The sequence below is a fragment of the Ochotona princeps genome, chromosome 4 (genome assembly GCF_030435755.1).
Source record: "Ochotona princeps isolate mOchPri1 chromosome 4, mOchPri1.hap1, whole genome shotgun sequence".
NCBI lineage: Eukaryota > Metazoa > Chordata > Mammalia > Lagomorpha > Ochotonidae > Ochotona > Ochotona princeps.
In genome coordinates, this window is record NC_080835.1 from 14873306 (window position 1) to 14900467 (window position 27162).

The 27162-nt window shown below is 57.7% G+C and overlaps 2 protein-coding genes across 2 annotated transcripts in view; one reads left to right on the forward strand and one right to left on the reverse strand.

Annotated features, from left to right (window-relative positions):
* The first annotated feature begins 220 nt into the window (after window positions 1-220).
* On the forward strand, window positions 221-10140 carry ARFGAP2 (ADP ribosylation factor GTPase activating protein 2). The gene is made up of 16 exons (XM_004585346.4): window positions 221-421; window positions 594-712; window positions 1177-1249; window positions 1636-1767; window positions 1847-1927; window positions 2575-2656; window positions 2922-2978; window positions 3874-3926; window positions 4333-4469; window positions 4554-4685; window positions 7932-8060; window positions 8137-8271; window positions 9088-9214; window positions 9316-9409; window positions 9496-9614; window positions 9951-10140. The coding sequence occupies exons 1-16, from the start codon at window positions 350-352 to the stop codon at window positions 9969-9971; spliced, it is 1563 nt and encodes a 520-aa protein (XP_004585403.1). The 5' UTR covers window positions 221-349; the 3' UTR covers window positions 9972-10140.
* Window positions 10141-12257: 2117 nt separating this feature from the next.
* The window catches only part of CSTPP1 (centriolar satellite-associated tubulin polyglutamylase complex regulator 1), a 204622-nt gene continuing 189717 nt past the window's right edge, over window positions 12258-27162 (reverse strand). Inside the window, exons 5-9 of the mRNA XM_004585348.4 lie at window positions 16665-16750; window positions 15231-15426; window positions 14523-14632; window positions 12987-13050; window positions 12258-12809 (exon numbers count right to left, since the gene is read on the reverse strand). Of these exons, the coding sequence (XP_004585405.1) occupies window positions 12635-12809; window positions 12987-13050; window positions 14523-14632; window positions 15231-15426; window positions 16665-16750 (631 nt within the window). The 3' untranslated portion in view covers window positions 12258-12634. The remainder of the gene's footprint in view (window positions 12810-12986; window positions 13051-14522; window positions 14633-15230; window positions 15427-16664; window positions 16751-27162) is intronic.

Below are 27162 nucleotides of genomic sequence, written 5' to 3' on the forward strand. Positions count from 1 at the left end.
AGCGGGTGGGAGGCCAAACGCTTGCCCTCTGTCTCCTTGAGCATGCGCACCCGGCCCGCGGTCTCGAAGAAGTTTGGGCGCCCCGGCGAGCCGTCGCCCCGCCCCGGCTGCGGATTGGCCCGGCGCGGCCGCGACGTCTATTTTGTGGCTGCTGCTGCGCAGTCCCGGGCTGTGACGTCTCTGCTCCGTGAGTCGCCGACGGCTGATTGGTCCAGACTCGGCCCCCCTTGCCCCGCCCCGGGATTGGCCAGGACGCCTTTGAGACCCAACCCGGAAGCTGTACTTCCCCGGCGAGGATTGGCCCGAGTCAGGATCCGTCGTTCGCGGTTGTGTCTGGGAAGGAGAGAAAATGGCGGTCGAGCCGAGTAAGACAGAAATCCAAACTCTGTTTAAGAGGCTCCGCGCGATTCCCACGAACAAGGTGCCTGACGGGGTGGACGCGCGGGCCGGCCAGGGACCTCGCCTGGTCCTCCTTTGGGGAGGAGTGAGGGAGAGGGGCGGAGGGAGCGCGGTGTCCTGGAGGTGGGGGGTGTCAGAGTCCGGCCTCGGCTCCTGGCCCCGGACCATTGGCCCCATTTTGCTCATCTCCGCAGGCCTGTTTCGATTGCGGCGCCAAGAATCCTAGTTGGGCCAGCATCACGTATGGGGTTTTCCTGTGCATCGACTGTTGCGGGGTGCACCGCTCCCTGGGGGTCCATCTCAGTTTCATCAGGTGGGGGTCAGCAGGGGCGATGGGGAGGGACCTACCCGTGTGCGCTCTCCTCGCCACCTCGGGGGTCGGGCTCATCGGCTGGGTCGAAACTCCCCTTTTGCGGAGTCAAACTTGGGGGACCCCGGACGTTGGGGTGGGGGAGAGGTGAGCGGCGTGGACTTCGTTATTGCTGATAAGGTGTCCCAGGGTGTCTTTTGATGGGCCTGGAACTTGCCCTTAAAGGGGAAGACCAAGTCGAGGCTTGTTTGCTGGAGGATGCGATCTGCTTTTAGATCTGGGTCTATTAATTAGTATTCTTGGGAAGCAGGAACGGAGAAGCCGAGCTGTCAGGGACGGAGATGGGGTGGTATTTGACTCATGGCTCCTGGGCGCCCAGGGCCCAAGGACAGGTGTGAGTAGGCTGGACTGGGCAGGTGCAGCTTCCGGTGTGTCGCCAGCGGGTTACACACAGTCCTTGTTTGCAGGTCCACAGAGTTGGATTCTAACTGGAGCTGGTTCCAACTAAGGTGTATGCAGGTCGGCGGCAATGCCAATGCGGTAAGGCGTCTTCTGCCAGCTCTCCCCACCCACCCTGGCAACTTGCCACCTCCACACCCTCCTAAACGTGGATGGTGGGCACAGGTCTTGTCCAATCCAACCTGAATGGGACAAGTATTCTTGGGGAAGGGCCCGGCGGGGGTGACCTTGTGAGCTTGCCCAGGGTTGCCACGGTGTGATGGGGTGAGCCAGGGCTGGGCTCCATGGAGGCCTTGGGGAGGCTGTGGGACATTTTCTCCAGGAGTTTCTTGGGGAGTTGACTCCTAGGAAAAAGCTGCTGACAATGTGTCCACTCTGCTGTTAGGAGCGAGGGGATGCGTCCCTCTAGGGTGTTTTTGCTCCCCTGGAATCACCTGTAATGCGCTCGCTTCTTTCTCACACTACAGACAGCCTTTTTCCGCCAGCACGGATGCACAGTCAGCGACGCCAACAGCAAATACAACAGCCGCGCAGCCCAGATGTACCGCGAGAAGATCCGGCAGCTGGGGAGCGCAGCCCTGGCCAGGCATGGCACCGATGTGAGCGCCTGGCGCGGTGCGGGGACAGGGGGCAGGGAGTGCTGGGAGCCCTGGCTCACTGGCACCCCTGCCTTTGCAGCTGTGGATTGACAGCCTGAGCGGTGCCCCCAGCCACTCCCCAGAGAAGAAAGACTCTGATTTCTTCACGGAGCACACTCAGGTGAGTTCCCCCAGGAATGTCTCCCCTCACTGCCATTGGCGAGTGGGAACGTTACCAGGACCAAGGCTGCCTCTGGTTACGACAGGGCACAGCCAGTGTGGTGTCGCGACCAAGGACTTCCAGGCCACTCCAAGTTGGTAGACCTAGGCATTTCCTTCTCCTTTGAATGGATGTGCAGGGCAGCCCCCTCAGAAATGGACTTCTATGAACTGGGATGGTAGAGAGGAAGAGAAGCTTCTAGAAGGCTTAGGAGGTGTTGGGGCCCTCAACAACTTTCCCTGTAAGACAAATTCTGTTGTAGAGGACAGTGGAAGGATTCCATTTTTCTGTGGGCCACCCGGGTGAATGAGGAAGGGACCCTTCCTGGCACTGCATGCTGCTGTCAGACTCTTAGTTGAACCTCAGTGTTTCGCATGGAGAAGGTCTGCCTTGTAGGGCGTGTGGGGATCAGCAGAGGCATTAGTGCCACACGGCATGGTGAGTGCCCAGTGAGCATTGGCAAGCCGTAGTCATGCACTCCAGCTCTAAGCAGCCCACAGAGGCGGGAGGAAACTTGCCCGTGTGTGCGGTCCTGTATTGGAGGAGGCCCTGGCGCCCCCTGCCGGCAGGTGTGGCTTATAGGGGCCTCTTTTCTGGCCTCCTTGCAGCCTCCTGCCTGGGACATGCCAGCTTCGGAGCCCTCAGGGATCCAGCAGCCAGCCCCGCCTGGAGACAGCAGCGGCCTGGCACGTGAGTTCTGCCTGGGTTACAGCCATGTACCCTGGGCCTGGGCATGGACCTGGGGCTAGGAAGGGCCTTGTGGCTAAGGGCAGTTGGGGGCAGCTCTTCCTGGGTTCTGTAGGGGCTGGGTTCTTGTCAGCCTCTTGGAGGAGGTAGTGGGGCATGCCTTTTACCTTTCGGGGAAGGTATGATTCTCATGCTGTTGTGCTCCCAAAGGGAGCTTGTGGGAAGCTGCAAGCCTCATGTGAACGTCCTTCTCTCATTGTGTCCACAGAGCCAGAGCTTGGCCCCAATACGGACCTGCTTGGCACCTCGCCCAAGGCGTCTCTGGGTCAGTACCCCTGCTGGAGGCATAAGGGGGGACCTTGGGAGTACTCTTCAGGTCTGCTGCTGCCCGAGTGGGTGGACCTCACTGGGCTCACCACAGTGGGGGATCCACGTTGTGGTGGTGGGCCTCGCTGGGCTAGTATGCAGGGCCTGGGGTCCAAGGAGGCCAGTGGGGAATGGACACCTGCCCCCTGCGCTGGGGAACAGAGGCAGAGCCTGCTTGTCTGCCGTTTCAAAGCAGAGCAGCTCTGAGCAGCTAAGGCCTGGAGGTGGCACCATCTCTGGCCTGTCCTTCAGTCTTTCCTGTTTCTGCTCTTGAACTTGATTCAGGGTACACAGTCCATCCGCTGACCTTGATTTGCTCTGTTGACTTTGGGGATTGGAAGACCAGCGGAAAGCCCGCCAGGGCACCCTGGGAGGGGCTGCTAGCTTGGTCTGGAGCAGGACTGTGTGGCGGCCTCCACCCAGTGGCCACAGTGTTAGCCACAGGTCTGCTTCTTTCGCAGAGTCCATGTACCTGTCACCTCAAGGGCCCCTTCCTGCCCGAGGTAACCAGCCGCAGCTGGGAGTATGGCCATGCGCATGCGGACTCCTTGCTTGGGGAGCCGTGTTTTGCTCGGCCTCTGCTCCCTGCCTGCCGGTTGTGGTTTGGTTCAGGGCCTTGGATTGTCTCTGGTGCTTCAGGTCTAGGTTCCTGACTTAATGTGCTGAGCTGGGAGCCAGTAACTGCCGGTAACCTTGTCTGTCTTTGGCTCGGATGCTGTTGGTTGGAGCTGCTGGTGGCAGCTGTGCCCCCGCCTGTCTGAAGTCCCTGTCTGGGGCCCTGGAACGGCATGGTGTGGGCTGAGCTTTGGTGTGGATCTTGGCCCCGGCTCACAGCCACTCTCCTTCTCACACAGAACTGAAAAGCTCCATCATTGGCAAGAAGAAGCCAGCTGCCGCTAAGAAAGGGGTAGGTTGGGAGAGGCCGTGGGGCAGAGTGGTTAGGCACTGGGGTCAGCCTAGCTGGGTTCACCCTTCGGTCTACCACTTAAAGCCTGGGTGATGTTAGCCACGGAAGGTCCCTGACCCTTGCTCGGAGAGAAACTTGAGCTATCTGCCTTCACGGGGCTCCTTGGGTGGGGGGTTGAGCACACCCAGGGCTTAGCAGAGTGCCTAGCCTCTTCCTCACACCTGCAGCCTGTACTGGGTGCTGGGAACCACCTCCCGTCCATTGCCAACAGATCTACTGGCTGGCTGGGCCCCAGCATTTGGGCCTGAAGTGGAAGGTTTCTTTGTGGCTGTGACCCTGGTGCCCAGGGTAAGGGGCGCTGGAGGAGCCTGGCTAGCAGGGCCATGTCACCTGGTTCTCTCCTTAGCTGGGGGCCAAGAAAGGCCTGGGAGCCCAGAAGGTGAGCAGCCAGAGCTTCAGTGAGATCGAACGGCAGGCCCAGGTGGCAGAGAAGCTCCGGGAGCAGCAGGCAGCGGATGCTAAGAAGCAAGCTGAGGAGTCCATGTGAGGGCAGGCTGTGGGCCTGGGCTCCCAGGGGCGGGCACGGGGCGGGCGCCTGCACGCTCTTGACGGGGCCCTTCCCTCCAGGGTGGCCTCCATGCGTCTGGCCTACCAGGAGCTCCAGCTCGATCGGAAGAAGGAAGAGAAGAAGCTGCAGAACCTGGAGGGGAAGAAGCGAGAGCAGGCAGAACGGCTGGGCATGGGCTTGGTGAGCCGGAGGTGAGGCGCAGCCTGCGGTGGCACGCAGGCCACACTGACGGGGCTGCTGGAGCTTTGATGCAGCCTCCTGGGAACTTGGGATGTGGGCCAGACCCTAGGATACCCCCAAATGCCCACTCCCCCTTTCCAGGACCCCTTGGGTGTACAGCATCTGGTCTTAGGGACCTACTGCTGGTCTGTGCTGCTGTTTCCTTTTCCTTTGTGAGATTTTATTTAGCCAACGGACAGAGATTTCTTGCCTGCGCTTGTTGACTCACTTCCCAAATGGAGCTGGCGCTGCCACCCGTCTCTCCTTGGTGGGTAGTAGAGACACAGGTGGCAACTTGGGCCAAAGTCTGTGGCCTCCCAGGCCGGGTGTTAGCAAGAACCAGTTGGGTGCAGAGCAGCACTTGGGTACCAGATCCTGGGCGGTAGTTGAGGAAACTCCACATTCAGTATGTGTGCATCTCAGCCTTAGGGACAAAGGGCTGTGGACCAGCTCTGAGGGGCGTGCTTCCTGTGGCATTGTGAGTTAGCAACTTGAGACTTCCTCGATCCATTGTTTGATACCTTAAAAGTGAGCATATCTTGGGGCTGGTGTCATCGCTGATGATGCACGGTGCCTGCAGTGCCAGCCCTCCATGTGAGTGCCATGTGAGTGCCAGTTCATTCCTGGGTGTTCCATTTCTGATCCAGCAGATGGAAGATCTCGTTTCTCTGCCTTTTAATTTCCTTTTTTTTTTTTTTTAAAGATTTATTCATTTTTATTGGGCAGATTTATGGAGAGAAGGTGAGAGAAAGAGATCTTCCATCTGCTGGTTCCCTCTCCAAGTGGCTGCAATGGCCAGAACTGAGCTGATCCGAAACCTGGAGCCAGGAGCTTTTTCTGGATTTCCCACATGGGTGCAGGGTCCCAAGGCTTTGGCCACAGGCAGGGAGCTGGATGGGAAATGGTGCGTGTGGGACACGAACCAGTGTCCATATAGGATCCTGGTACTCAGAGGTGGAGGATTAACTAGTTGAGGCATTGCACGGCTCCTCCCCAATCCTCACCCCCTTTAAAATTTTATTTTATTTTTATTGCAAAGTCAGATATACAGAGAGGAAGATCTTCTGTCTGTTGATTCTCTCCCCAAGTGGCCGCAGTGGCTGGAACTGCACCAATCTGAAGCCAGGAGCCTGGAGCCTCTTCTGGGTCTTCCACATGAGTGCAGGTCCAAGGCTTTGGGCCGTCCAACTGCTTTCCCAGGCCTCAAGGAGGGAGCTGGATGGGAAGCAGGGCTGCTGGGATTAGAACCGGTGCCCATAGGATCTGGGCACGTTCAAGGCGAGGACATTAGCCGCTGCTGCATCCCTCCCCCTTTTTATTTTAGAGATATCTTGTAGTATCAGGGCCAGCGTTCCAGCTGGAGTGGCCTTGTGGTACATGGTAGCAGTGCCACTGAGGCTAGAGAGGGCTGTCCCTCCTCGCAGTGGGCTGCAGGTGCTGAGAGCCTGGTTCTCCAGCTTGGAGAGCGCGTTCTCCGCAGGCAGGCACCCTGCCTCAGCTTTGCGTGCAGGCGGAGTAATTCGAGCTAGGTTTTGAACACAGAGCTCTTTGATGTCACATTTTTATTTTTAGCCTTCTCTGGTGGCGGACAGGCTGGGTATTTTTAATCTTTCTGCTCCTGTTGTATTAAGCAACTCCCCTTCAGGCCATGTGCTGCCAGCGTCACCCACAGTTAATCAGCAGAAACATGAAATGGTAATCCCAGAAAGTCTGCGGGCCTCCACCCCCACTTTGGTCAGAAGGGAATTACTGGGATAAGGGCATGTGAGTAATTATTCAGCTGATTTTTTGTTTCAGTGGATCAGAATCTTTTTAAAAAGATTCTCTTTCAAAGATTTATTTATTTTATTGGATTTATTAGCAGATATACAGAGAGAAGGAGAGAGAGAAAGATCTTCCATCCATTGGTTCACTCCCCAAGTGGCTGCAATGGCTGGAGCTGAGCCAGATCCTGAAGCCATAAGCTTCTTCTGGGTCTTCCACGTGGGTGCAGGGTCCCAAGACTTTGGGCTGTCTTCGACTGCTTTCCTAAGCCACAATAAGCGAGCTGGATGGGAAGTGGGGCAGCTGGGACAGGATCTGGTGCTTAAAGGGGAGGATCAGTCAATTGAGCCATCGCACCAGGCCCTTTAAAGTTTTTTTTTTTAACTCTGTTGAAAGAGACACTGTTTCCCTGCCCAGCTGCCTGCAATGCAGGGCTGAGCTGGGACCCAGCTGGCAGCCTGTAGCTCAGGGTGGGTCTCCCATGCAGGGACAGGAGCTAGATGCTGCCTCCCGGGGCGCGGATGAGCTTGTACCCTAGTCACAGGGAGAGCCTGTGGCCTAGGGGGTGAAACTGCTGCCGCCATGCTAGCATCTTCCGTGAACTCAGTCTGAAGTCGTGGCTGCTGTTTCCCCAGTTCCCATCCAGCTCCCTGCCAGTGCTCCTGGGAAAGCAGCAGCAGATGGTCCACGTGCTTGGGCCCCTGTCCCTGGGGTGGTGTTCCAGGCTCCTGGTTTTGGCTTCATCCAGCCCTGGCTTGTGTGGCCATTTGGGGAATGAACTAGTGGATGAAAAATCTCACTCTCTTTCTTTCCCAGTTTCTTAATTACATTTCAGATCTTTAAAACAACAACAAACCAAAGAGAGCTGGGAATGGACCCCAGTCTCTGCTGCAGGGTATGGGCATGCCATGCCATGCAGCCCCTTGGCACCTTACCAGGTGCAGGCTGCCTTATACAGCTCATTTGCAATGTAGTCTTGGGTTCTTCCAGCTAAAAGCATTGCCTGTTTCCTAGTAAATGTATTGGAAGCAAGTGAATATTAGACAGTTGCTGTGAGGAGGGCAGAGGATAGGTGTGGAAGTGGGGCTGCTGTCCAGCCTCATCCCCTTCCCCTCCTGAGACTGAGGGCGGGCCTCGCCAGGCTCCTGGGGTAGGCTCCTTTGAACCCACCCTTTGGTGTTGTTGGGCTCACTTCCCTGGTCCCTGGGCCACCTGGGTCCTTTCTGTGTCCCTGTTTCAGTGATGGGCCTGGCTCAGGGCACAACACTCATGGCTTTTCTCTCTGGTGCTGTCGCCGGGACAGGGAGAGGGTCCCAGGGGAGGAAACATGAGCTTTGAGGAAGCCAAGCTGCCAGGTGGACAACCCCGGGGTGCTGCCCGGGTCTCCATCGCGGGAGGGTGGGCTGGTGGGGCCCCCGGGTCACAGCCTCATACCCAGCTCTGCCCCCACGCAGCTCTGTGTCCCACTCGGTGCTGTCCGAGATGCAGGTGATCGAGCAGGAGACACCCGTGACCGCCAAGTGCTCACGCTCACAGCTGGACTTGTTTGACGATGTTGGGACTTTGGCCTCTGGACCCCCGAAGTAAGGCTTCTGGGGGTGTGAGCACGGGTGTGGGCAGTTCGTGGGGCTTCCCCAAACTGCTCTGCTGTTTCCCCAGGTACAAAGACAACCCCTTTTCCTTGGGGGACAGTTTCGGGTCCCGCTGGGATACGGATAACACCTGGGGCATGGACAGGGTGGAGGAGAAGGAGCCAGAAGTGACCATCTCCAGCATCCGGCCAGTGTCGGAAAGGTAGAGTGCCCGGGGCATCACCGTGCAGTAAAACCTTGTTGGTGATGGAAACGCTGTGTGTCTGCTGTTCAGTGTGGCAGTCGCCGGTTCTGCTCTGTGTCACCCCCTGAGAGCAGGCCAGTGCAGCCCAGGAACTGCGTACCCAATTGGCTCTCATCCCAGTCCCTGTAAGTAGCCACCATCCCGGGCCAAGTGTAGTGGTCTGGCTCCACTTGGAGCTCACCCAGCACCTACAGGCCCTGCAGCCTCTCTGGCTGGGGTTACTGCTCGGGCAGGAGGGGCCTCGTGTTAGGCCCTGCCTGGCTTCCTCCCAAGGCAGATCTCTGACCCTGGCTTGCTGGTTTTAAAGCCCTGCTCCATCCAAGCTGGGCCATGTCTACTTGCTGTGTGGCTCCATGCCACCTGTTTCCCCAAGTGGCACATGGTGCCTTTGCAGGGTCTTAGCAGGGTCAGTGCAGCCAGACCTACCCCCTGTCCCCTGTCATCTGGGGCCAGCGTCTGTGAGTGACCATGCTGAGCAGGGTGGCTGTGAGCAGGGAGGGGAGAAGTGGGGAGCTGCTGTGAGACCAGGAGGGGTGAGGGGCAGAGGTGACAACAGCCTCCAGGTTGTGAAGCTGTGGTTTGGGGTTTGGTTCTAGGCCCTCCAAACCCTGTTTCCGCTCTGCCCAGTGTAGCCGCTTGTGCTGCCTGCTTGGACCTCAGTGTAGCCAAGGGCAGGGCTGCACCAGGGGGAGGGGGGAGGCCGGCCCCACAGGTCCCTGCTGCCTCTGAGGACAGTAATGGGAGGGTCAGAAGTGTCCCCCGTCCACCCCTCAGGGCCACAAACCGCAGGGATGGGGAGAGCCGGAGCTCAGGCCTTGAGTCCAGTGAAGCTCGGCAGAAGTTCGCGGGAGCCAAAGCCATCTCTTCTGACATGTTCTTTGGGCGGGAGATGGACTCTGAGGTAAGCAGAGTTGGGGGTCTCTCGGTGACCTGCGGCTTGAGCGCGGGAGGCTGTCGGGCCCCCCGCTGCCTGTGCTCCACGTCCTGCCTCTCCTCCCTCAGTACGAAGCCAGGTCCCGGCTGCAACAGCTGTCTGGCAGCAGCGCCATCAGCTCCTCCGACCTCTTCGGGGATGCCGATGGATCTCATGGTACAGGTGAGCGGCGGGCGAGGCCTGGGAGTAGGGCACGGGTGGGCTCCCCGCGGGGCCCGGCTTATCCCACTGCTCCCTGGCCTGTTTAGGAAGTGGCTCTCTGGGCAGTGTGTTGCCCACGGCGGACATCGCGCAGTTTAAGCAGGGCGTTAAGTCTGTGGCCGGGAAGATGGCTGTGCTAGCCAACGGGGTGATGAACTCTTTGCAGGTGAGGTTGGGGCCACCTGCCCTGGGAGGGGCCTCAACCCAGCTCTGATAGTGCCCTGGGGCAGCCCTCAGCTCAGAGCAGGGACGAGGGGCACGGGCTTGGTCTTGGAGGGACAGCTTCCTTTCCTTTAAGAACCTGCTGCATCTACACTGGTTATCCCTGTCTTGTCCCGTCCACTGTCCTCCCTGTGCAGCTTCCAGTGAGGTCAGACAGGGCCTCCCACCCTGGCTCCCACGTGGACCCCGTTCTGGCAGGGCCCCTGGGGTTGGGGGTGGCAGTGTACATGCTGGGCAGGGCCTGGGGGTGAGATTCTCTCGCTTTTCTTCCCCCACCCAGGATCGATATGGTTCCTACTGATCTGAGCCTTGGTCCAGGCCTCGGTTGTGATGGCAGCAAGAAGCCCGTGGTCCCCAAGCCACGGTGCCACCTTGTGGAAGCTGGGGCCGATCTGTTACTGTGTGTGTGTGGTGTGCCTGGTGGCCTTGGAGGGTCACAGGGAGGGTGTACCCGTGGATGGAACCCTTGCCCCTCACCCCTCATGCCCTCCCCTGTGGGTAGTGCCCTGCCAGTCGTGCCCCCAAAGCTGCTGCTCACTCATCCTGCACGCTGGAGGGAGCTCCTTCTGGATGGGGAGGCCCAGCCCAGCCCTGCCTCAGGGAATGGGTGCCTTCTGCAGGCTCCGGGATCCTGCCAAGGGTTCTTGGGGCTTGGCACTCTGTCCCGTGGTCTAGCAGGCCCAGCAGGCCCAGCAGGAGCTGGGCTCTGGGTGGGCCACTGCTGTGGCTGCTGCCGATGGCCTCTGGGCATCTGGCATCAGGGGAGGGCAGGCAGGAAGAGAGCCTGGCCCCGGGCCTCACTAAGGGCTAGAGCCTTCAGCTGGCACCTCAGGACTTCACTGAGGAGCAGGCTGGTGGCCTGTAGGATCCGTTCCCCGCCCTGGGATGGGAGTCGCTTGGGGAACTTCCTAGACCTCTCTGAGACCTCCCACGCCACCTGGGCCATGGCCGTTGGTCTCTTTGTTGGGTAACTTGTCTCTTTGGTCCATGGCCTGGGTTCTGATTCTGGACGCTATGAGCCGGCACTGGCCGAGGAAGCAGAGCAGGAAGGACGCCGGGGGCCAGGCCGCACCTGGGTGGGAACCCTGAGGGGCTGCATGCGGGCTCCCATCTGGCGGCCCGGCCACACACTGTGTCATCTCTGGTGCCATCTACCCCCATTGTGCTGGCAGTCCAGGCCTAGCTGCTCCCTTGGGGCAGCTGGCTGGGTCCCCAAGCCACACAGACCACTCCCCTAAGCTCCCCACACAGGGACAGGAGTCTGTCTGGACTGTTTGTATTGAAACAAAGTGGTGTCAAAATAAAGCCCCTGCGGGGCTAGGGGCCTGCTGGTCTGTGTGTGTGGTGTCCTAGGGCGTGGCTTCACCCGACCTCACTCCACTGGCTCCCACGGGCACAGGAGAGGCGTCGGTGCCAGGGCCTCCAGCTCGTCTCTTCTGTGAAAGCTGAAGGCCCTGTGCTGCCACGGGGTCCGCTGCAGCCTCGACCTCACCACCCTGTCACACGCAGAGGAAAGAGCTGGCATTAGTTGACTTGAACTCGCCTGCAGAGCTGCCCTGTCACGGACATTGACAGCCTGGCCTGATAGCGAGCAGCGAGTGTTCAGGTGCATGTGTGCGTGCGTGCGTGTGTATGTCCTTGTCTAGGGGCTCTAGAAGACTTCCATGCCACCACAGGAGTCCAGATGGTACACCTAAGAAATAAGAAACTTGGCCGAACTGCCGTGGCCAGAGGGAACCATGGATTCAGGCAGTGGCTGCCCACCGTGTGGGCCTGGAATGTGGAACCCTCACCAGTGTTGACGGCAGCGCTGGCCTGGCCTGAGATGGTGGAGTCAGGTGGAGCATGCGCGGTCAGCTGGTGCATGGCCAGCTCCGCGCTGGTTCTTAGCACTTGGGCTACATACAGTGTGGCTGTAGCCTACCCACAGTGTTCTGGGAGCGGTGCCTGCAGCAGTCCAGTGTTGTCTGGGCAGGGGCAAGCCCAGGAACATGCATCAGGTAGTGGTGACCCTGGTGCTGGGAGGCAGCCCTGGGGTGGGTCTAGCTTTGTGAGGGCACATCCCCTCTCCCCTTGGTTCTGAGGAAGATGATGCTGTTGCTCCTTCCTTTCCGTGTTGGCTGTAATCCCATACACCCCAGGCCTGGGCTGGGCCAGGCTGGCTGCCCCCACCCTAGCAGGTGCTTGGCTGATGTTTTTAGTAGAGCCCTGGCTAGAAGACTGCCAGACTGAGTTTCAGGCCTGGAACCTTCTAAGCCAGTTCCCCAAGGCCCCTTACAGCCGGGAAGGAACAGCCCCTTGACAGACTATTGTGGCTGAGGCCCCAAGGTCCCCAGCAGCACTCGAGGTCCTCCAGCTTGACAAGTCCAGTCCAGTGCCCGGCCCTTCTCACCCTGGGCCTGTGGCTTCAGACTCACCATGGAACACACACAAAGGGGCTTTATTCATTTCACAAGTTTGACACAGCGGAGACTGTTAGACACAGCGGAGACTAAAGCAGGTTTGGGGAGTGGAACTGTGGCACCGTCCCCTGACCACCCTTCTTCCTGCTGTGGCTGTGGCAGCAGTTGTGCCCCGCTGATGCCGACCTACGAGCTCCCTTATCAGTGCAGGGTCCCCACAATGCTGTTCTATTTTGCCTAATAGGGCAGCTGTGAAGTGAGCCCGACTAGAGGGCAGCAGAGGCTGGCAGGGTCTGCTCTGGTTCAGGAGGATTGGATGACTGCCCACAAGAGGTCCCAGCCAGTGGTCATGTGGCCTCAGCAAAGCCTGCCAGCTTGGGGCTGGACTGAAGTCCAAGGGCTGGCGCCCTAGGGGTGGGCAGGGCTGACGCCAGCGGGTCTCTAGGCTAGGCTGTTAGTCTTTTCACCAGCAGAGGACAGCAAGGTGTGGGCAAAGCAGGTGTGTGGCAATACTAGGGTGGTTGGAGCAAGGGAACAGGTGCACACAGGACCTTTTGGACTCCTAAGTCTCAGACTCATCTGTCTCTTCAGTGGAGCCATCGCTCTCACCGTCCACTTTGCGGATGTGGTGGAGGGGTCTCCAGGGGGAGCCAACCCGGGGAGGGGTCCGGGAAGGCAGGTTGCTGGCCTCAGGCGTGGCAGTGACCGAGTTGACCAGGCCTGGGACCTGGACCAGCCTGAAAGGGGAAGAGCCCAGAGGGCAGAGACCAGGGCCTCCACGCTCACTCCTGCACTTGGATGAACCCCAGGCCTTGGCCTCTGGATCCCCAAACCCTTCCCTGACCAGTCCAGGGTTCTATGGGCCCGTGCGGGGTGACCTTATGCCCACAAGGGGGCAGCATCTCGCCACTTACAGCCGCTCCAGTTCCTCGTCCATGGCAGGGTCGTGCATCAGGTCCCCTTTGTCAGGCAAAGCTCCTGGGAAATAATTGTGGGGTGCGGAACTCAGTCCTGGGACCTTCCTCCCAAGCAGCAGGGGTCTCCATGTCTGCTGACGCTGGGGAAGGTTGCTCTAGGGGTCAGAATGGTCACAGCACGAAGTTCTGTGTGTGCCTGGAGACTGGGTAGGTGATTCCCAAGCAAATGGCCACCTCCTTCCAGAGGCCTTGCTGGACTGTGAGCTGCTGCTGCCCTCCTGAGGCCCCAGATATTGGGTTGGAAAGGACCTGGGCATGGCCAGCGGTGACCCAGTGAAGTATGCTCTTGTATGAGTGGGTGGCCTGATCTGGCCACAGGAGGCCAGGCAGGCCCTGGCCCATTCTCTGAGCTTCGAACGCCAAGCCAGCTTCAGAGCTGGGGTTTCCTCAGCACAGCGGTTCTCTCAATGCTGGAAAAGGTTCCTGGGGCAGCCAACAGCGGAGTGGGGCGAGGGCCTCAGGGGCACCCAGGGAGGGGAGGGTTCAGCAACCCTGGACTCTAGACACCCCATCTTTCTTTACCCTTGGCTCTCTTCCCCTCTCCGACCTCCCCCCAAGTCTCCAGGGATGCCTCCTGGCCCCTTTCGCTGTATTAGTGGCTTGCAGACTAGATTCTGTGGAACTCTCCCTTTTTCCTGGGTGCGTTGGGAGCTAAGGGAGTGAGGCTACCCCTTTCCACCAGTAGCTTCCTTCCACTAGGGTGTGGTCAGATTCCCGTCACAGGGCCAGAGCTGCAGGTGCAGGCAGAGAACACGGGTGCAGCTCAGGCTCCCACGTGCAGGCAGCACGCGTGCCTAGGACGGGCTGTGCGGTGAGAATCTTCAGAAGGCACTTGCTGGGCTGGGCGGAAGTGAGGGAGGTTGGTGCAGGCTGACAAGTTGCTAGTCAGTCTTCCTCCCCTTCCCCCACCCCGGCAGCTGTAAGAGGGAGACAGGAGGGGCGGGGCTCGGTTTCCTGGGAGTAGGGGAGCAGAGCACCCCTCTCACTTCCCCCTGGACCTCTGATGCCAAGGCTGGCTGGTGATCTTGGTTACCAACCTCACTCGGTGGAGGGGTTCCTAGACCTGTGCAGGCAGGAACCCCAAGGTGGCCCGGATGGAGGAGGCGGGAGAGTGCATCGAGGCTGACCAGTGGGGCGGGAGACCAGACAGCGCAACTGGGAAACTGGGCCAGCTGGTTCCTGCTTTCTTAGGTTAGTGCTTTCAGCAGCTGGGAAGCAAGGCCTCTGCAGACTCACCTTGGCCCCCGGTTATAAATGGGATGCGGGGCTCTTTGATATGTAATCTACAGAGCCACCAGGCAGGCCGCTCCCACAGAACTGGGGAGGCCACCATGAGGGCCGGGCGCGCCTCTGCTGCTTCGTGTCCAGGCAGAGCCCGGCAGGCCGCCGGCCGGCAGAGGAGGCCCCAGGGGTTCGGGCTGGGGCACAGCACATCAGCTGCTACCTGGGTGGGAGGGACGGGCTCCAGCTTACCTAGGGCTTGGTTGATCCCATGATGCTTTGAGAGGGCCACGAGGAACCCATAGAAGGTCAGCCGCTGCACGTTGCTAAGGACTTCTTTGACGAGAGCTGGGGGTGGGCAGCTGAAGGGGAACACCGAGGTGCGGGTCAGACAGGCTGAGGCTGGCCACTTCGAGTGCGGTGGGACAGTGGCCACAGCAGATGGCTAAAGCCGGTTGGCCTGTCCCTGAGGGGATGCCGTGCCACACAGCCTGCCCAATTTTCCCTTTAAGACAATTTCAAAGCATTTATATAAGTGACAGGCAGAGGGATGGAGAGAGAGCTTCCAGGCGCTGGGTCACTCCCCAATAGCTGAAGCAGCCAGGCTGGTCCATGCCGAGGCCAGGAGCTTGAAACTCCATCCAGGTCTCCCACGTGGGTGTAGGGGTGTAAGCACCTGGGCCATCCTCTGCTTCCTTCCCAGGTGCATTAGCAGGGAGCAGTATTGGAAGCAGTGCAGCCAGGACTCACCACTAACCCTGAGAGCAGCCCTTCCTCCGGGGGCTGCCTGGGAAGCTGGCAGCCAACAAGCAGCCCAGGGCACAGCTCCAGCTCGCCTAGGAGTATCCAGGGCTCTAGAATCTGGGGACCAGCCATGGCCTCTCGCTGGGGACCTTTTCGGGCTCCCTGCCTGTGTGTTCCCGGGGGCTGGGGTGGTCCCGGGAGTGCCTGCTTTCTTACCTGTATTTGTGCCGGTCACACAGATTTTCCAGGCACTGGTAGAACAGTGATGCCTCTACTCCCTCCAGCATGCTGGCCTCGCCCAAGGCCGGCCGCTGGCGGTGCTGCCCGCTGGACGATGTTGGCACAATCACTGTGTTGGGGTTCTTGCCTGACAGCAGGTCCTGATAGATGGCTGCCACGTTCTCCAGGAACTCTGGTGTCATGGGGGTGGGGGAGGGGAGGGACCAGGTCAGACAGTGGGTGGGGCTCATTTCTTCCCATCCCCGTGTTCTCCCTCCCCTCTCCTTTACTTTAAAGATTTTAAATTCATTCAAAAGCCAGCCAGGGAGAGAGTGCCCCCTGCCCCCTGATTCATTCCCAACTGCTTGTGAAAGCTGGGGCTGGACCAGGAGCCTGGGACTCTCATGTGGGTGGCAGATTCAAGTCCTTGCACCAGCTCCTGCTGCCTCCCAGGCCGCACGTGTGCAGGAGGCTGTGGGCAGAAGCAGAGCCGGGATTTGAACCTGCCCGCCCCCTCTGTTCCATGGCTCGGCTCCACACTGGCTCTGGTGTTGCCTGCCTTGCTCCTGAGGCGTGGTCCTCAGGAGTGGTTCAGCCATCCCTGTCTGGGGTGACAGGCCACCTGGCATGCTTCCCCAGCCCCTGTAGCCCTGACACAGTGAGGGGCTGCTGAATCTGGCTCCTGGTACAGAGACAGGCCACCTGTCTTGTGACCACCAGCCCAGGTGTGGGAACAGCAGCGAAGAGCCACCAGTTTAGGAAATAAAGCCCTGTCGTTGAACCATGGTTGGTAGCTCGCAGGACTCACAGCCGTGGCCTCTGCGGCCACCACATGCTGGGCAGGTTAATATTGCTCACAAAGGGCTGTGGGCTTGCTGGGCCCTCCCTAGGGGGCAATGGCTTTGGGGAAGTGAGAAGTAAGATCACTTCTGGCGTTGCCACCAAGAGGAGGCACCAAGAGCCCAGCTCTAGTCCCCCTGGGCGGCTACTGAGTCCACAGATCGTGGTAGCTCTGGAGGCTGGGGCTGGTGGGGACGGCTGGCTCTGGGCTCCCGGGATGGCTTGCTATTTACTGGAAAGGTCTATGTGAAGCAAACTTGTTCATGGACATAGACAGCCATTTCTAAGTGTAGCGTTCACTCAATGGCGTCCATGTGTGAGCTGGGATGTGCCTGCAGGTATCCGCTTATTTCTATTCCACCTGATTCCGGAAGAGGAAATGAAACCCAGGCCAGCATGTCCCCAGGGCTCTGGGAGGCCGAGGAAGTGGGCTCGGCACAGCCAGTCCCCTGAGTGCCCACAGGGCGGTGGGCGAGAAAGGAGTGTGTGTGCCAGGCGCATGGGTGGAGAGGCCGGACAGCGGGACAGAGGGACACAGCCCTGGAGAGGGGCCGCGTGGGGGTTGGGGGAGGAAACTGGTGACATGCTCACCTGAGTAGTAAAACTGGATCTGGAAGGCAAAGAGGAAATCTGAAAAGGACATCAGGCAGTCCATGGCGTCGTCCAAGAGCACAATCCTAGGATTGGGAATGGGAGAGAGTCAATGTCACCCTGATCTCTTCTGCCTCCATCCCCACCTTGGGCAGCTGGACACCTGGGAGGGGCCTCTTCCACGGTCGCTGTGTCCAGGGCAGACCTGAGGTGTGGTCTTGGGGGCACCAGCCGCTGGTAGGAGGCAGTGAGGACAAGGGGCACTGGGGCTGCACCCAGGACTTCCCAGGAACCTCAACGGGAATCCTGCAGTCCGGCTTGGAAGCAGCTGAGCCCAAGGGCAGGCAGCCCCGCCAGGAGGCTGCTGGGGCCTTGGCAGGTGGCACTGGGGCTTAGTAAATGCTGCAGGCCCATCTGCTCGTGTGTGTCTTTGAGTCTCCCCCTCCCTAGGTTAGGGGGTTCCCATGTGGGCAGCTGCATGCGTGCCAGAGAGAGCAGGCGCTGCTCGCTTCTGGGAAGGGGCTGTAGAGAGAATGCAGTGGCCTTGCTGACCCTGGCCCTGGGTGGGGGCAAGCCTGTGGGCTGCGTCTCCTGGAGACAGAGTTGGTCCCAACAGAAACAGTTGCCATTCGCTGAGTGCCCTCCCAGAAGGAAGCAGGTGCTGTATCAGGTTTTATTCCACACAATCCTGGGAGGTCATCTTGTTCTCGCTTCCACTTTATAGCTCACGTGTCAGCTTGCCCATGGCACACACACATACAGCTGGCATGCCTGCCTGCTGCATTGGCTGCATACTTTCCATTAGCTCACACTGCCTCTTTTAAAATGAAGACACAGGACCTGGCGGCATGGCCTAGCAGCTAAAGTCCTCACCTTGCACGCGCCGGGATCCCATGTGGGTGCCGGTTCTAATCCCGGCAGCTCCACTTCCCATCCAGCTCCCTGCTTGTGGCCTGGGAAAGCAGTCGAGGATGGCCCAATGCTTTGGGATCCTGCACCTGTGTGGAAGACCTGAAGGAGGTTCCAGGTTCCCGGCTTTGAATTGGCACAGCACCGGTTGTTGTGCTCACTTGGGGAGTGAATCATTGGACGGAAGATCTTCCTCTCTACCTCTCCTCCTCTCTATATATCTGACTTTGTAACAAAAATAAATTTAAGAAAAAAAAATGAAGACACAGTGAATAGCATTGTGGCACAGCAGATAAAGCCACTGTCTGCATCCCATAAGGGTGCTGGTTCGTGTCCTGACTGCTCCACTTTTCCACCTAGCTCCCTGCCAATGCAGATGGAAAGTGGCAGAGGATGTCTAGTGCTTGGGCCCCTGCCACCCACATGAGGGACCTGACTGGTGCTCCTGCCTTTGGCCTAGCCCAGCCCTGGTTCCTGCAGCCATCTGGTGAGTGAACCAGCATATGGAAGGACTCTCTCCATCTCCTCTTCTATCACTCTTTCATTTAAAAAAAAAAATCCCAGGTAGAAAGACCAAGGCCAGAGGATGAGCAGAAGCAATGCTGCCGGTGGCCGCAGGAGGGCGCCCTGGTCGCTCCGCCAGTGGCCGGTGACACCAGGTTCAGTGGCTGGTGACACCAGGTTCATGGGCTACTGTTACCCCCATTTCTTACAATCTGAGGAAAATCCGAGCAGGCAAAAAGGATGAGAGAAGACACAATGTCCCGCTTCTGACAGTTGGATGGCGAGCGAGAGGGGCAAGGGCTCCTGCGGGTTTCCGCTTCCCAAGCTCAGCAGGGGGGGTGCGGCCCTGATGGAGACCACCCCCCCCCCCAGTGGCTGGGGGCAGCACAGGCTTGGGAGACGTTGCTGAAGGGACCTCCTGGTTCTCCTATAACCTTGTTTAGTTCTCATTCCTTTACGTCGCGATGAAAACACCCTACAGTTCCCAGCCAGCACCACCAACTCTGCAAGAAGCATGCTGCCCCAGGGCCCAGGGCGTGCTGTCGGGGTGGCACTTAACCTGGGCGTCAGCACCTGCTCCACCTGGGCTGGAGTCCCAGGGGCGACGGGCAAGGCACCTGCAGCACGCGGGCTAAGGGTCGTCCTGGAAGGCGATCTGCAAACTCCTCAACCCCCTCTTTTTTTCTGAGACTGGAGGCAGAGTCATATTCTACCTGCTGGTTCACCCCCACATGCTCTCCACAGCTGGGGTTGTGGCCAAAGCTGGGAACCAGGTCCTCAACCCAGGTCCCACCCACCTGAGCCATGACCTGCTGCCCTGACAGGAAGATGGGACTGGGAGGTTACACCAGGAGTCAGACCCAGGTGCTCCGACGGGGAACACGGCATCACAACCACTAGCTCAGTATCGCCTCCAGAGTCCGCATTTTCACTGGAGCTCAACAGCCTGCTCCATTCGGACACTACAGCCTCCCTCACTGTATTCCAGCCAGGCCGGCTCCTTCCAGACCCCCCCTCCCCCGGACACCGTGGCCTCTCCTTAGCTATCCGACACCGACATTCTCAGGCTCCAGCCTGCTCAGCTGCTCTGGGGCAAGCAGAAGAGAAAAGGGCCTTCCCTCTCCCAGTCAGCAGTGAGGCTGGTCCTGGCTCCTGCAGTTGGCACAACCTGCTGTTGTGCAACCTGCTGGCACTGTTCGTGTCCGGCTTTGCCTGGCAAGTGTAAGCTTCACTGGCTGACCCCGCTGTCTCTGCTTGCGGTGTGACTCCAGGGTCCTGCACGGTGCTGACATAGCAGGCACACATGAACAATCATTGACAGGCTATAGTCCTGTTGTCCCCCTACTCCTGGCCAGGTGACACTTGGACATCATGTTCAGCTCTGCAAAGTCCATTTTTAAAAAAAGATTTATTTTTATTGCAAAGTCAGGTATACACACAGGAGGAGAGACAGAGAGAAAGACCTTCTGTCCGATGATTCATTCCCCAATTGACCACAACGGCTGGTGCTGCTCTGATCTGAAGCCAGGAGCCTGGAACTTCCTCTGGGTCTCCCATGTGGGTGCAGGGTCCCAAGGCTTTGGGCTGTCTTCGACTGTTTTCCCAGGCCACAGGTTGGGAGCTGGATGGGAAGCAGGGCCCTTATGTGATGCTGGTGCATCCAGGGCAAAGATTTAGTCACTGAGCCATTGTGCCAGGCCCACAAAGTCCATTTTTACAAAAGCTTTACTTATAAAATTTTGTTGAAAGGCAGGTTAACACACAAAGAAAGAGCAACCATCCACTGGTTCACTCCCCAAATGGCTCCAACGGCCGGGGCTGGGCAGGGCCAAAGCCAGGAGGCAGGAGCCAGGAGCTTATTCTAGGTCTTCTACTTGGATGAAGGGGACCAAGGGTTAGGCTGTTTTCCACTACTTTCCCAGACACAGACTCGAAACAGTATTACCCATAGCGGGTGCTGGCACTGCAGTTGGTGGCTTAACCCTCAACACCACAGTGCTGGCCCCACTGCAATGTCTACTAAAGAGGAATGAAGGGTCATGAAGAAGGGGCTCAGAGTGGTGTGCAGTCTGAAAGCCACAGCAGTAGACGGCAGCTAGATCTGTTATCTGGGAAGGCTGCCTTGGGGGGCGATGGAGAGCTTGGTTCTTGAGGATTTGTCTTCTGGCCACCCAGCTCTGCAATCAAGGCTCATCATCTGTGGAGGGGCTGCTTGTTGCTGCAGAGGGTGGAGAAACTGGAGGGGTTCCTCCCAGCCCTGGCATGCCATAGGCAGAACGAGCAGCTCCTCCTGTTGCCCTGTGCTGGATGGCTGCGGCCACAGATGGTCCTGAAGGACTGCACGCAAAGGTGCTTCAGAGTGCCTTGAGAAGCTGCCCTGCCCGGCTCCAACTGCACGCTGACCTGGTCAGCTCTGAGCATCCGCACCTGGCTTTGGGAAGAAGCAGGCAGGGCACTACAGGCCCACTTGTACCTTCCTCTGGTGACGGCAGTGAGCCCAGGCTGCAGGTCCTCAGGCCCTGTGCTCCCTGGGCTCTTTCCCAATTCAAACGTGGCACCAGTTCCAGGGGGGCATCCGTTTGCAGGCGAGTTCACCCATGTGGGCTGTTTTCCAGTCCGCGCGGCAGTTGGCTCAACATCCCTTCCTGCTGGAAGCCTTTGGCTAGCATGCCAGCTGCTTCTGACACCTGGAAGGGCCTGGCCAGCTTGGCTTTGAAGTGGAGCCAGCAGGGAGCCGCTGCCAGCGGGGTGTGTGCACACCTCCACTGGCTCAGGGAGGGACCCTGGCGGGCGGGGCCTTGGGGAGTGAGGATGCTGGGTGTGCGTGTTATGGGGGAGGGACGGAGGGACGGAGGGACAGAGGGAGGAAGGCATTCGGGTTCAGGCTGGCTCTGAGCGGAACCACGTGGAGGGTGGAGTTCAGGGCAGGCAACTGGGATTAAAAAAGACTGCTTGGCAGGGGCTGAGCTAATCTCAAGGGGGCTAGCTGTTCACTAGTGTTCTCTCTCTCTCTCTCTTTCTCTCTCTCTCTCTCTTTCTCTCTCTCTCTCTCTCTCTGACTCTCCATAGCTGGGATGGGCTGGTCGGTGGGGAGTGCCCAGGATGCGACTGCTTCTCGCCTGACTCTCTGTTCCTGCCATCTGCCTTGTAACCATGAGGGTCAGCTTCCAAGCTTGGCATGATGGGCTGCCCCATCTTCCGGTAGCTCTGGGTTACCGCGGTCCCGTGTCCAGTTGCGCCCCTCGCTGGCTGAGGTCACCTTTCCTTTCTGAGCCCCAGTTTCCTCACCGGTAAAGGGACGGACCCTTTTCCCAGAACTCTCCTGTGTGATGGACACGAGGACGCCTTTTCCTTGGTATGTAACACTCTAAAATATTCGTTTCCATCAACAAGTTGGGTGCTGGCAACACCCAAAAGAGCAAATAAAAATAGAGCGTGGAGGAAGCCAGTGCTGCCAGGGCCCAAGCAGGCAGAGGCTGATCTGGGCGGAAAGCAGCCCTCAGCCATGCCAGCCAGATGAGCCACCCTCCACGACGTGGAGGGGAGCAGCTCCACAGGCTGTTTTGGGGCAGAGCCGGGGGTGGGGGGCCGCTGTGGAGTCACCCTTAGTGAAGCACTGAGGCAGGTGCGGAGGCTTGGGGGACACTTTCTGACAGCTGTCCTTCCGGCCCATGTGGGAGGCACCCCTCCCCCCACTTTGCAGTGCCAAAGAAGGCTGTCCCTCTCTGCTCCCCGACATTGGTGCAGTGTTGCTCATAGCCACAGGGCTTGCTGCTCTCCCAGAGGCCCACTCTGGTAGCCCCATGTGACGGTGAGGTGACTGTCCTCACATCTTAATCCAGTCAGGTAAACTCACAGAGTCCCTTTACTGAGAGTGCTTGGCCAAGAGGCTGGCCTTGTGGCTCAGGAAGTCAAGGTGTGCCATCCTGGCTGCTCCACTTCCCATCCAGCTCCCTGCTGATGCGCCTGGGACAACAAGGAGGACGGCCCAAAGCCTTGGGAGCCTGTATCCATGTGGGAGAGCAGGTGAAGCTCCTGGCCATTTGGGGGGTGTGTACCAGCAGATGGAAGACCTCTCTGTTTCTCCTTCTAACTTGACCAGTTGAAAAAGCAAGTTGACAGAGGCTTTGTGCGAGCAGCAAAGAGCTCCCTGACTTGAATCCCAGCTCTCAGGCCAACTGGTAAGCAGACGTGTTTTGTGCTCCCAAGGGACCCCGGGACCTTCCTGCTGGTGCCTTGGCCCTGTTCCTCTCCTGGTGTTCGTCACCAGCAAAGCAGCTGCCGCGAGGAGGGCCAGGGTTGGGGCTGCCAGCTACTGCCTCCCCGCGCACAGCTTGAGATCACCCACCCTCCCCACGCCCACAGCTGGGCTCAAGTGCAGCTGCTGGGCGCACAGAGGCCCGAGTCCAGTGTGCAGCCTGCAAAGCTCTGCAGACTTTACTCCCTCAGCCCCTAGGCCCCTGAACTTGAGGTCCCCAGGGATAAACTGCTACCTTTATTGAAGATGTATTTATTATTTATCTTTATCAAAGCTTTATTTTTAATGGAAAGGCAGATCTACAGAGAGAAAGATCTTGCATTCACTGATTCATTCCCCAAGTGGTTACAATGGCCAGAGCTGCACCAATCCGAAGCCAGGAGCCAGGAGCTTCTTCCAGGTCTCCCACACAGGTGCAGCGTCCAAAGGCTTTGGGCCATCATCGATTGCTTTCTCAGGCAACAAGCAGGGAGCTGGATGGGAAACGGGGCCACCAGGATACGAACTGGTACCCATATGGGATCCCGACATGTGCAAGATGAGGACTTGAGCCACTAGGCAGGCTACCACACCAGGCCGTATTTTTTTTTTTTAAGATTTATTTATTTTGGGCCTGGCGGCGTGGCCTGGAGGCTAAAGTCCTCGCCTTGAACGCACTTTGTAATAAAAATAAATAAAATCTTAACAAAAGATTTATTTATTTTTATTGGAAACTCAGATATACAGAGAGGACGAGAGACAGAGAGGAAGATCTTCCATCTGTTGATTCACTCTCCAAGTGGCTGCAACGGCTGGCACTGTGCCAATCTGAAACCAGGAGCCAGGAACCTCCTCCAGGTCTCCCATGCGAGTGCAGGGTCCCAAAGCTTTGGGCTGTCCTTGACTGCTTTCCCAGGCCACAAGCAGGGAGCTGGATGGGAAGTGGAGCTGCCAGGATTAGAACCGGTGCCCATATGGGATCCCGGCACATTCAAGGCGAGGACTTTAGCCACTAGGCCATGCTGCCAGGCCCCCATATGGGATCTTGACACATTTAAGGAGAGGATCCTGGCTGCTAGGCCACTGCGCCTGGTCCTGTTTTTTTCTTTGTTTGTTTGTTTGTTTTGTATTGGAAAGTCAGATATACAGAGAGGAGGAGAGACAGGAAGATCTTCACTCCCCAGGTAGCTGTAATGGCCTAAGCTGAGCTGATCCAAGCCAGGACTTCGGGTCTTCCATGCAGGTGCAAGGTCCCAGGCTTTGGGTCGTCCTCGACTGCTTTCTGAGGCCACAGGAAGGGAGATGGAAGGGAAGAGGGACCTGCCAGGATACGAACCAGTGCCCATATGGGATTCCAACACACTCAAGGCGAGGACTTTAGCCATTAGGCTACCGTGCCAGGCCCTATGTAGTTTTTTATAATGCACATTTTCCATGAACTTTCTGAAGCTCACTTCATGCATGGATTTAAAAAATATTTTTCTGGGCCCGGCGTGGTAGCCTAGTGGCTAAAGTCCTCGCCTTGAACACACTGGGATCCTATACGGACACCGGTTCTAATCCCAGCTGCTCCACTGCCCATCCAGCTCCCTGCTTGTGGCCTGGGAAAGCAGTTGAGGACGGCCCAATGCACTGGGACACTGCACCCGCGTGGGAGACCCGGAAGAGGTTCCAGGTTCCTGGCTTCAGATCGGCATGCATTGGCCCGTTGCGGCTCACGTGGGGAGTGAATCATCGGACGGAAGATCTTCCTCTCTGTTTCTCCTCCTCTGTGTATATCTGGCTGTAATAAAATGAATAAATCTTTAAAAAAATATTTTTCTGCATTAAAATTCATTTATCTCACGGTTGGCACTGGGGCACAGCATGTTGAAGCACTGTTCATGACTCCAGCAGGCCATGTCACAGTCTGGTCTGAGTCCCTGTGGCTCTGTTTTTGACCCAGCTCCTTGCCAATGCTCCTGGAGAGACACCAGAAGCTGGCCCAAGTGCTTGGGCTCCTGCCATCCCTGTGGGTGACCAGGTTGGCGTCGGAGCCTCAGCTAGGCTTGGCCCTGCCCTGACTGATGAGGGCATTAGGGGAGTGAGCTCTAGAAGATGGAAGATCTCTCTCCCTCCTCTCCCCCTTCTTTCTGCTGCTTTGCCTTTCAAATAAACAAGTCTTAAAAACTTTCTTTTAGAGCCCTGCACAATGGCTCAAAGGCTAACCCTCACCATGCAAGTGCTGGGATCCCGTATCGGATGCCGGTTTATGTTCTGGCTCCTCAGCTTCCTTTCCGGTTCCCTGCCTGTGGCCTGGGAAAGCAGAAGAGAAAGGCCCAAAGCCTTGGGACCCTGCACCCATGTGGGAGACCCAGAAGAAGCTCCTGGCTCCGGACTGGTTCAACTCCGGTTACTGTAACCACTTGGGGAGTGAACCAGTGGACAGTAAATCTTTGTCTCTTCTTCTCTCTGTAAACCTGCTTTTCTAATATAAACAGACAAATCTTAAAAAAGAAAAACCTTATTTTAATTCTAAGAACTTTAAAATAAATCTACATTTATCTTTTGTTATTTTGTTTAAAAGGCAAAGGAAGGACACACACACACACTCTTCCACCCACTGATTACTTCCTCAGATGGTTGCAACAACCAGCCAGGGAATGGTGGGGCAGGCCAAAGCCAGGAGGTGGGAACTCAATCCAGGGTCCCGCATGCCTGGCAGCAGGAGCCATCACATGTTACCTCCCAGGGTGTGTACTGGCAGGGGAGGAGAGCAGGAAGTGGAGCTGGGACGTGACTGCCCCATAGATGCTGAGAGCATCCAAAGCCGTTTCTTCGGTGCTAGGCCAGATGTCCAACCCAAGGCACTCATGCCCCTTTAATCATCACAACTACTATTATTCCAACTCTACAAAATGAAGAGAGACTCCCTAAAATTAATTTCCTGAAGGTACAAGCTAATAAGTTGTGGGACCAGGATTTGAACGCAAGAAGTCTGGTTCCAGTTGGATACCATTAACCATCAGGAGCACTCCCAGTTGGAAAGAGAGGGAGAGAGAGAGGCAGGCAGGCTACAGTAACGGTTTAGCAGCAATAAAAATGACTACTCCTGCTGTGGCAGGAAGGAGTGAGGTGCAGGGCCTCTCTGGCAGGGCTGTCGTGGGGTCTGCTTTTCCTCCTCTGGCGCTTCCAGCTCACACCTGCTGCCCCGGGGGCCTGGCTGTGATGTGTGCAGGGCCCGTGGGCAGGTACGTGTGGAGCCGCCATGCCCCTGCACGGGCTCGGCCTCCAGCTGCCTGTGGGTTACATTCTTCTACACACACATCATCCCCAGCCGGGACCGTGGAGCCTTCTTCTGCAGCCTGGCCCCAGCCCTCGGGGCCTTGTGGGAAGCAAGGCCTGTGGAGAGGAGGTGGAGGACAGCTCTCTGCTGAACATGTAACTGTCCTGGAGGCTTCACCGCAACTGTGTGTGATCCTGGTCAGCTGCTGGGCCATGTGTGTGAGCAAGCTGGGACTGTGACCTTCAGGATGGAATGACAGGAGTTTCCACAACTGTGGGCACTTGCTGGGACACACACACACACACACACACACACACACACACACACACAAGCTGGAGAGGAGTGGGCAAGAATGGCACCAAGGAGATGGGGTTGACATGGAAGCCTGGGTGCTTCTCATGCCAAGGATTCCAAGTTCCCCTTACTGAGAATTCATCTTGAAGTCTGCAGCCACCACACTGGATTAAGCCTAGGCCCCAGCTGCAATAGCTCAATTGGCTCAAGCACTGGGATCCCACATGGGCACCGGTTCGTGTGCTGGCAGCTCCATCTCCCATCCAGCTCCCTGCTTGTGACTTGGGAAAGCAGTTGAGGACGGCCCAAAGCCTTGAGACCCTGCACCTGCATGGGAGACCCGGAAGAATCTCTTGGCTCCTGGCTTTGGATTGGCTCAGCTCTGGTTGTTGTGGCCACTTGGGGAGTGAACCAGTGGATGGAAGACCTTCTCTTTCTGTTTCTCCTTCTCTTTGTAGATCTTCCTTCCCAATAAGAATAAAGAAATCTTAAAGAAAAAAAGCCTAGGTCCTTTGGTGTTTGACATGGTGTGCCCATAACTCTCTCAGGCTGCTGTGGGCGTGGGCAGCGGTGTTCAGGTGAGGAGTGGCTAACAGGTGCGCAGCTCCACAGTCTCCGGCTCATGGCCACCTGGACCTCGGCTCTGAAAGTTCCCGGTTCTCAGCGGAGGCAGCTGGCTGTGCCTACCTGCATCTCGCTCTCTGGAAAGGACTAGGGAGATGGTGGGGGCTAAACGCAGAGCAGGAGCTGCTGCCTCACGCTCACACCAGGTTGTGCCTTTCAGGAACAGGCAAGGACAGTAGCCTATTGTGGAATGACAAGAAACCTAGGTGGCACGCCACAAGGTGGCAGTAGCCTAGGGCTGCTCCCAGAGAGATCGCCTTCTGAATCCACTGTCAGCTTCCTTGGGGGACAGGGGCTGTATCTCATTTACCTCTGTACCCCTGGAGTGTGGAAGAGTGCTTGCTGCCAGGGACTAGCCGAGACAGGGATGGAGCCTGGAAACGCACTGCTCAACAAGGCAGTCACAAAGGATCCTACAGCAGATGGTGCCATTTGTTCCAAATGGCCACAATGGGCCCATCCATAGTGACAGAAAGTAGATTAATGGTTGCCTATGGCTGGGGGCCCTGGGAGACTGAAGAAAAAGTGTTAAGTGGTGCAGATTTCTTTTCAGGATAATGAAAATGTTCTAGAATCATAGTAATGGATGCATAACTCCGGGAAGACACTAAAAGTCATTTGACTTTATGTTTTAGGATGGATGAAGTGTATGCTTTGTGACTTGT

What these genes read in the sequence shown, in the direction of transcription:
- ARFGAP2 (XM_004585346.4), top strand. Translation starts at nt 350, where the DNA reads ATGGCGGTCGAGCCGAGTAAGACAGAAATCCAAACTCTGTTTAAGAGG. An exon ending in GTCCATCTCAGTTTCATCAG is followed by an intron (nt 713 to 1,176) that starts GTGGGGGTCAGC and finishes CCTTGTTTGCAG; the next exon opens with GTCCACAGAGTTGGATTCTA. An exon ending in TTGGCCTCTGGACCCCCGAA is followed by an intron (nt 8,061 to 8,136) that starts GTAAGGCTTCTG and finishes CTGTTTCCCCAG; the next exon opens with GTACAAAGACAACCCCTTTT.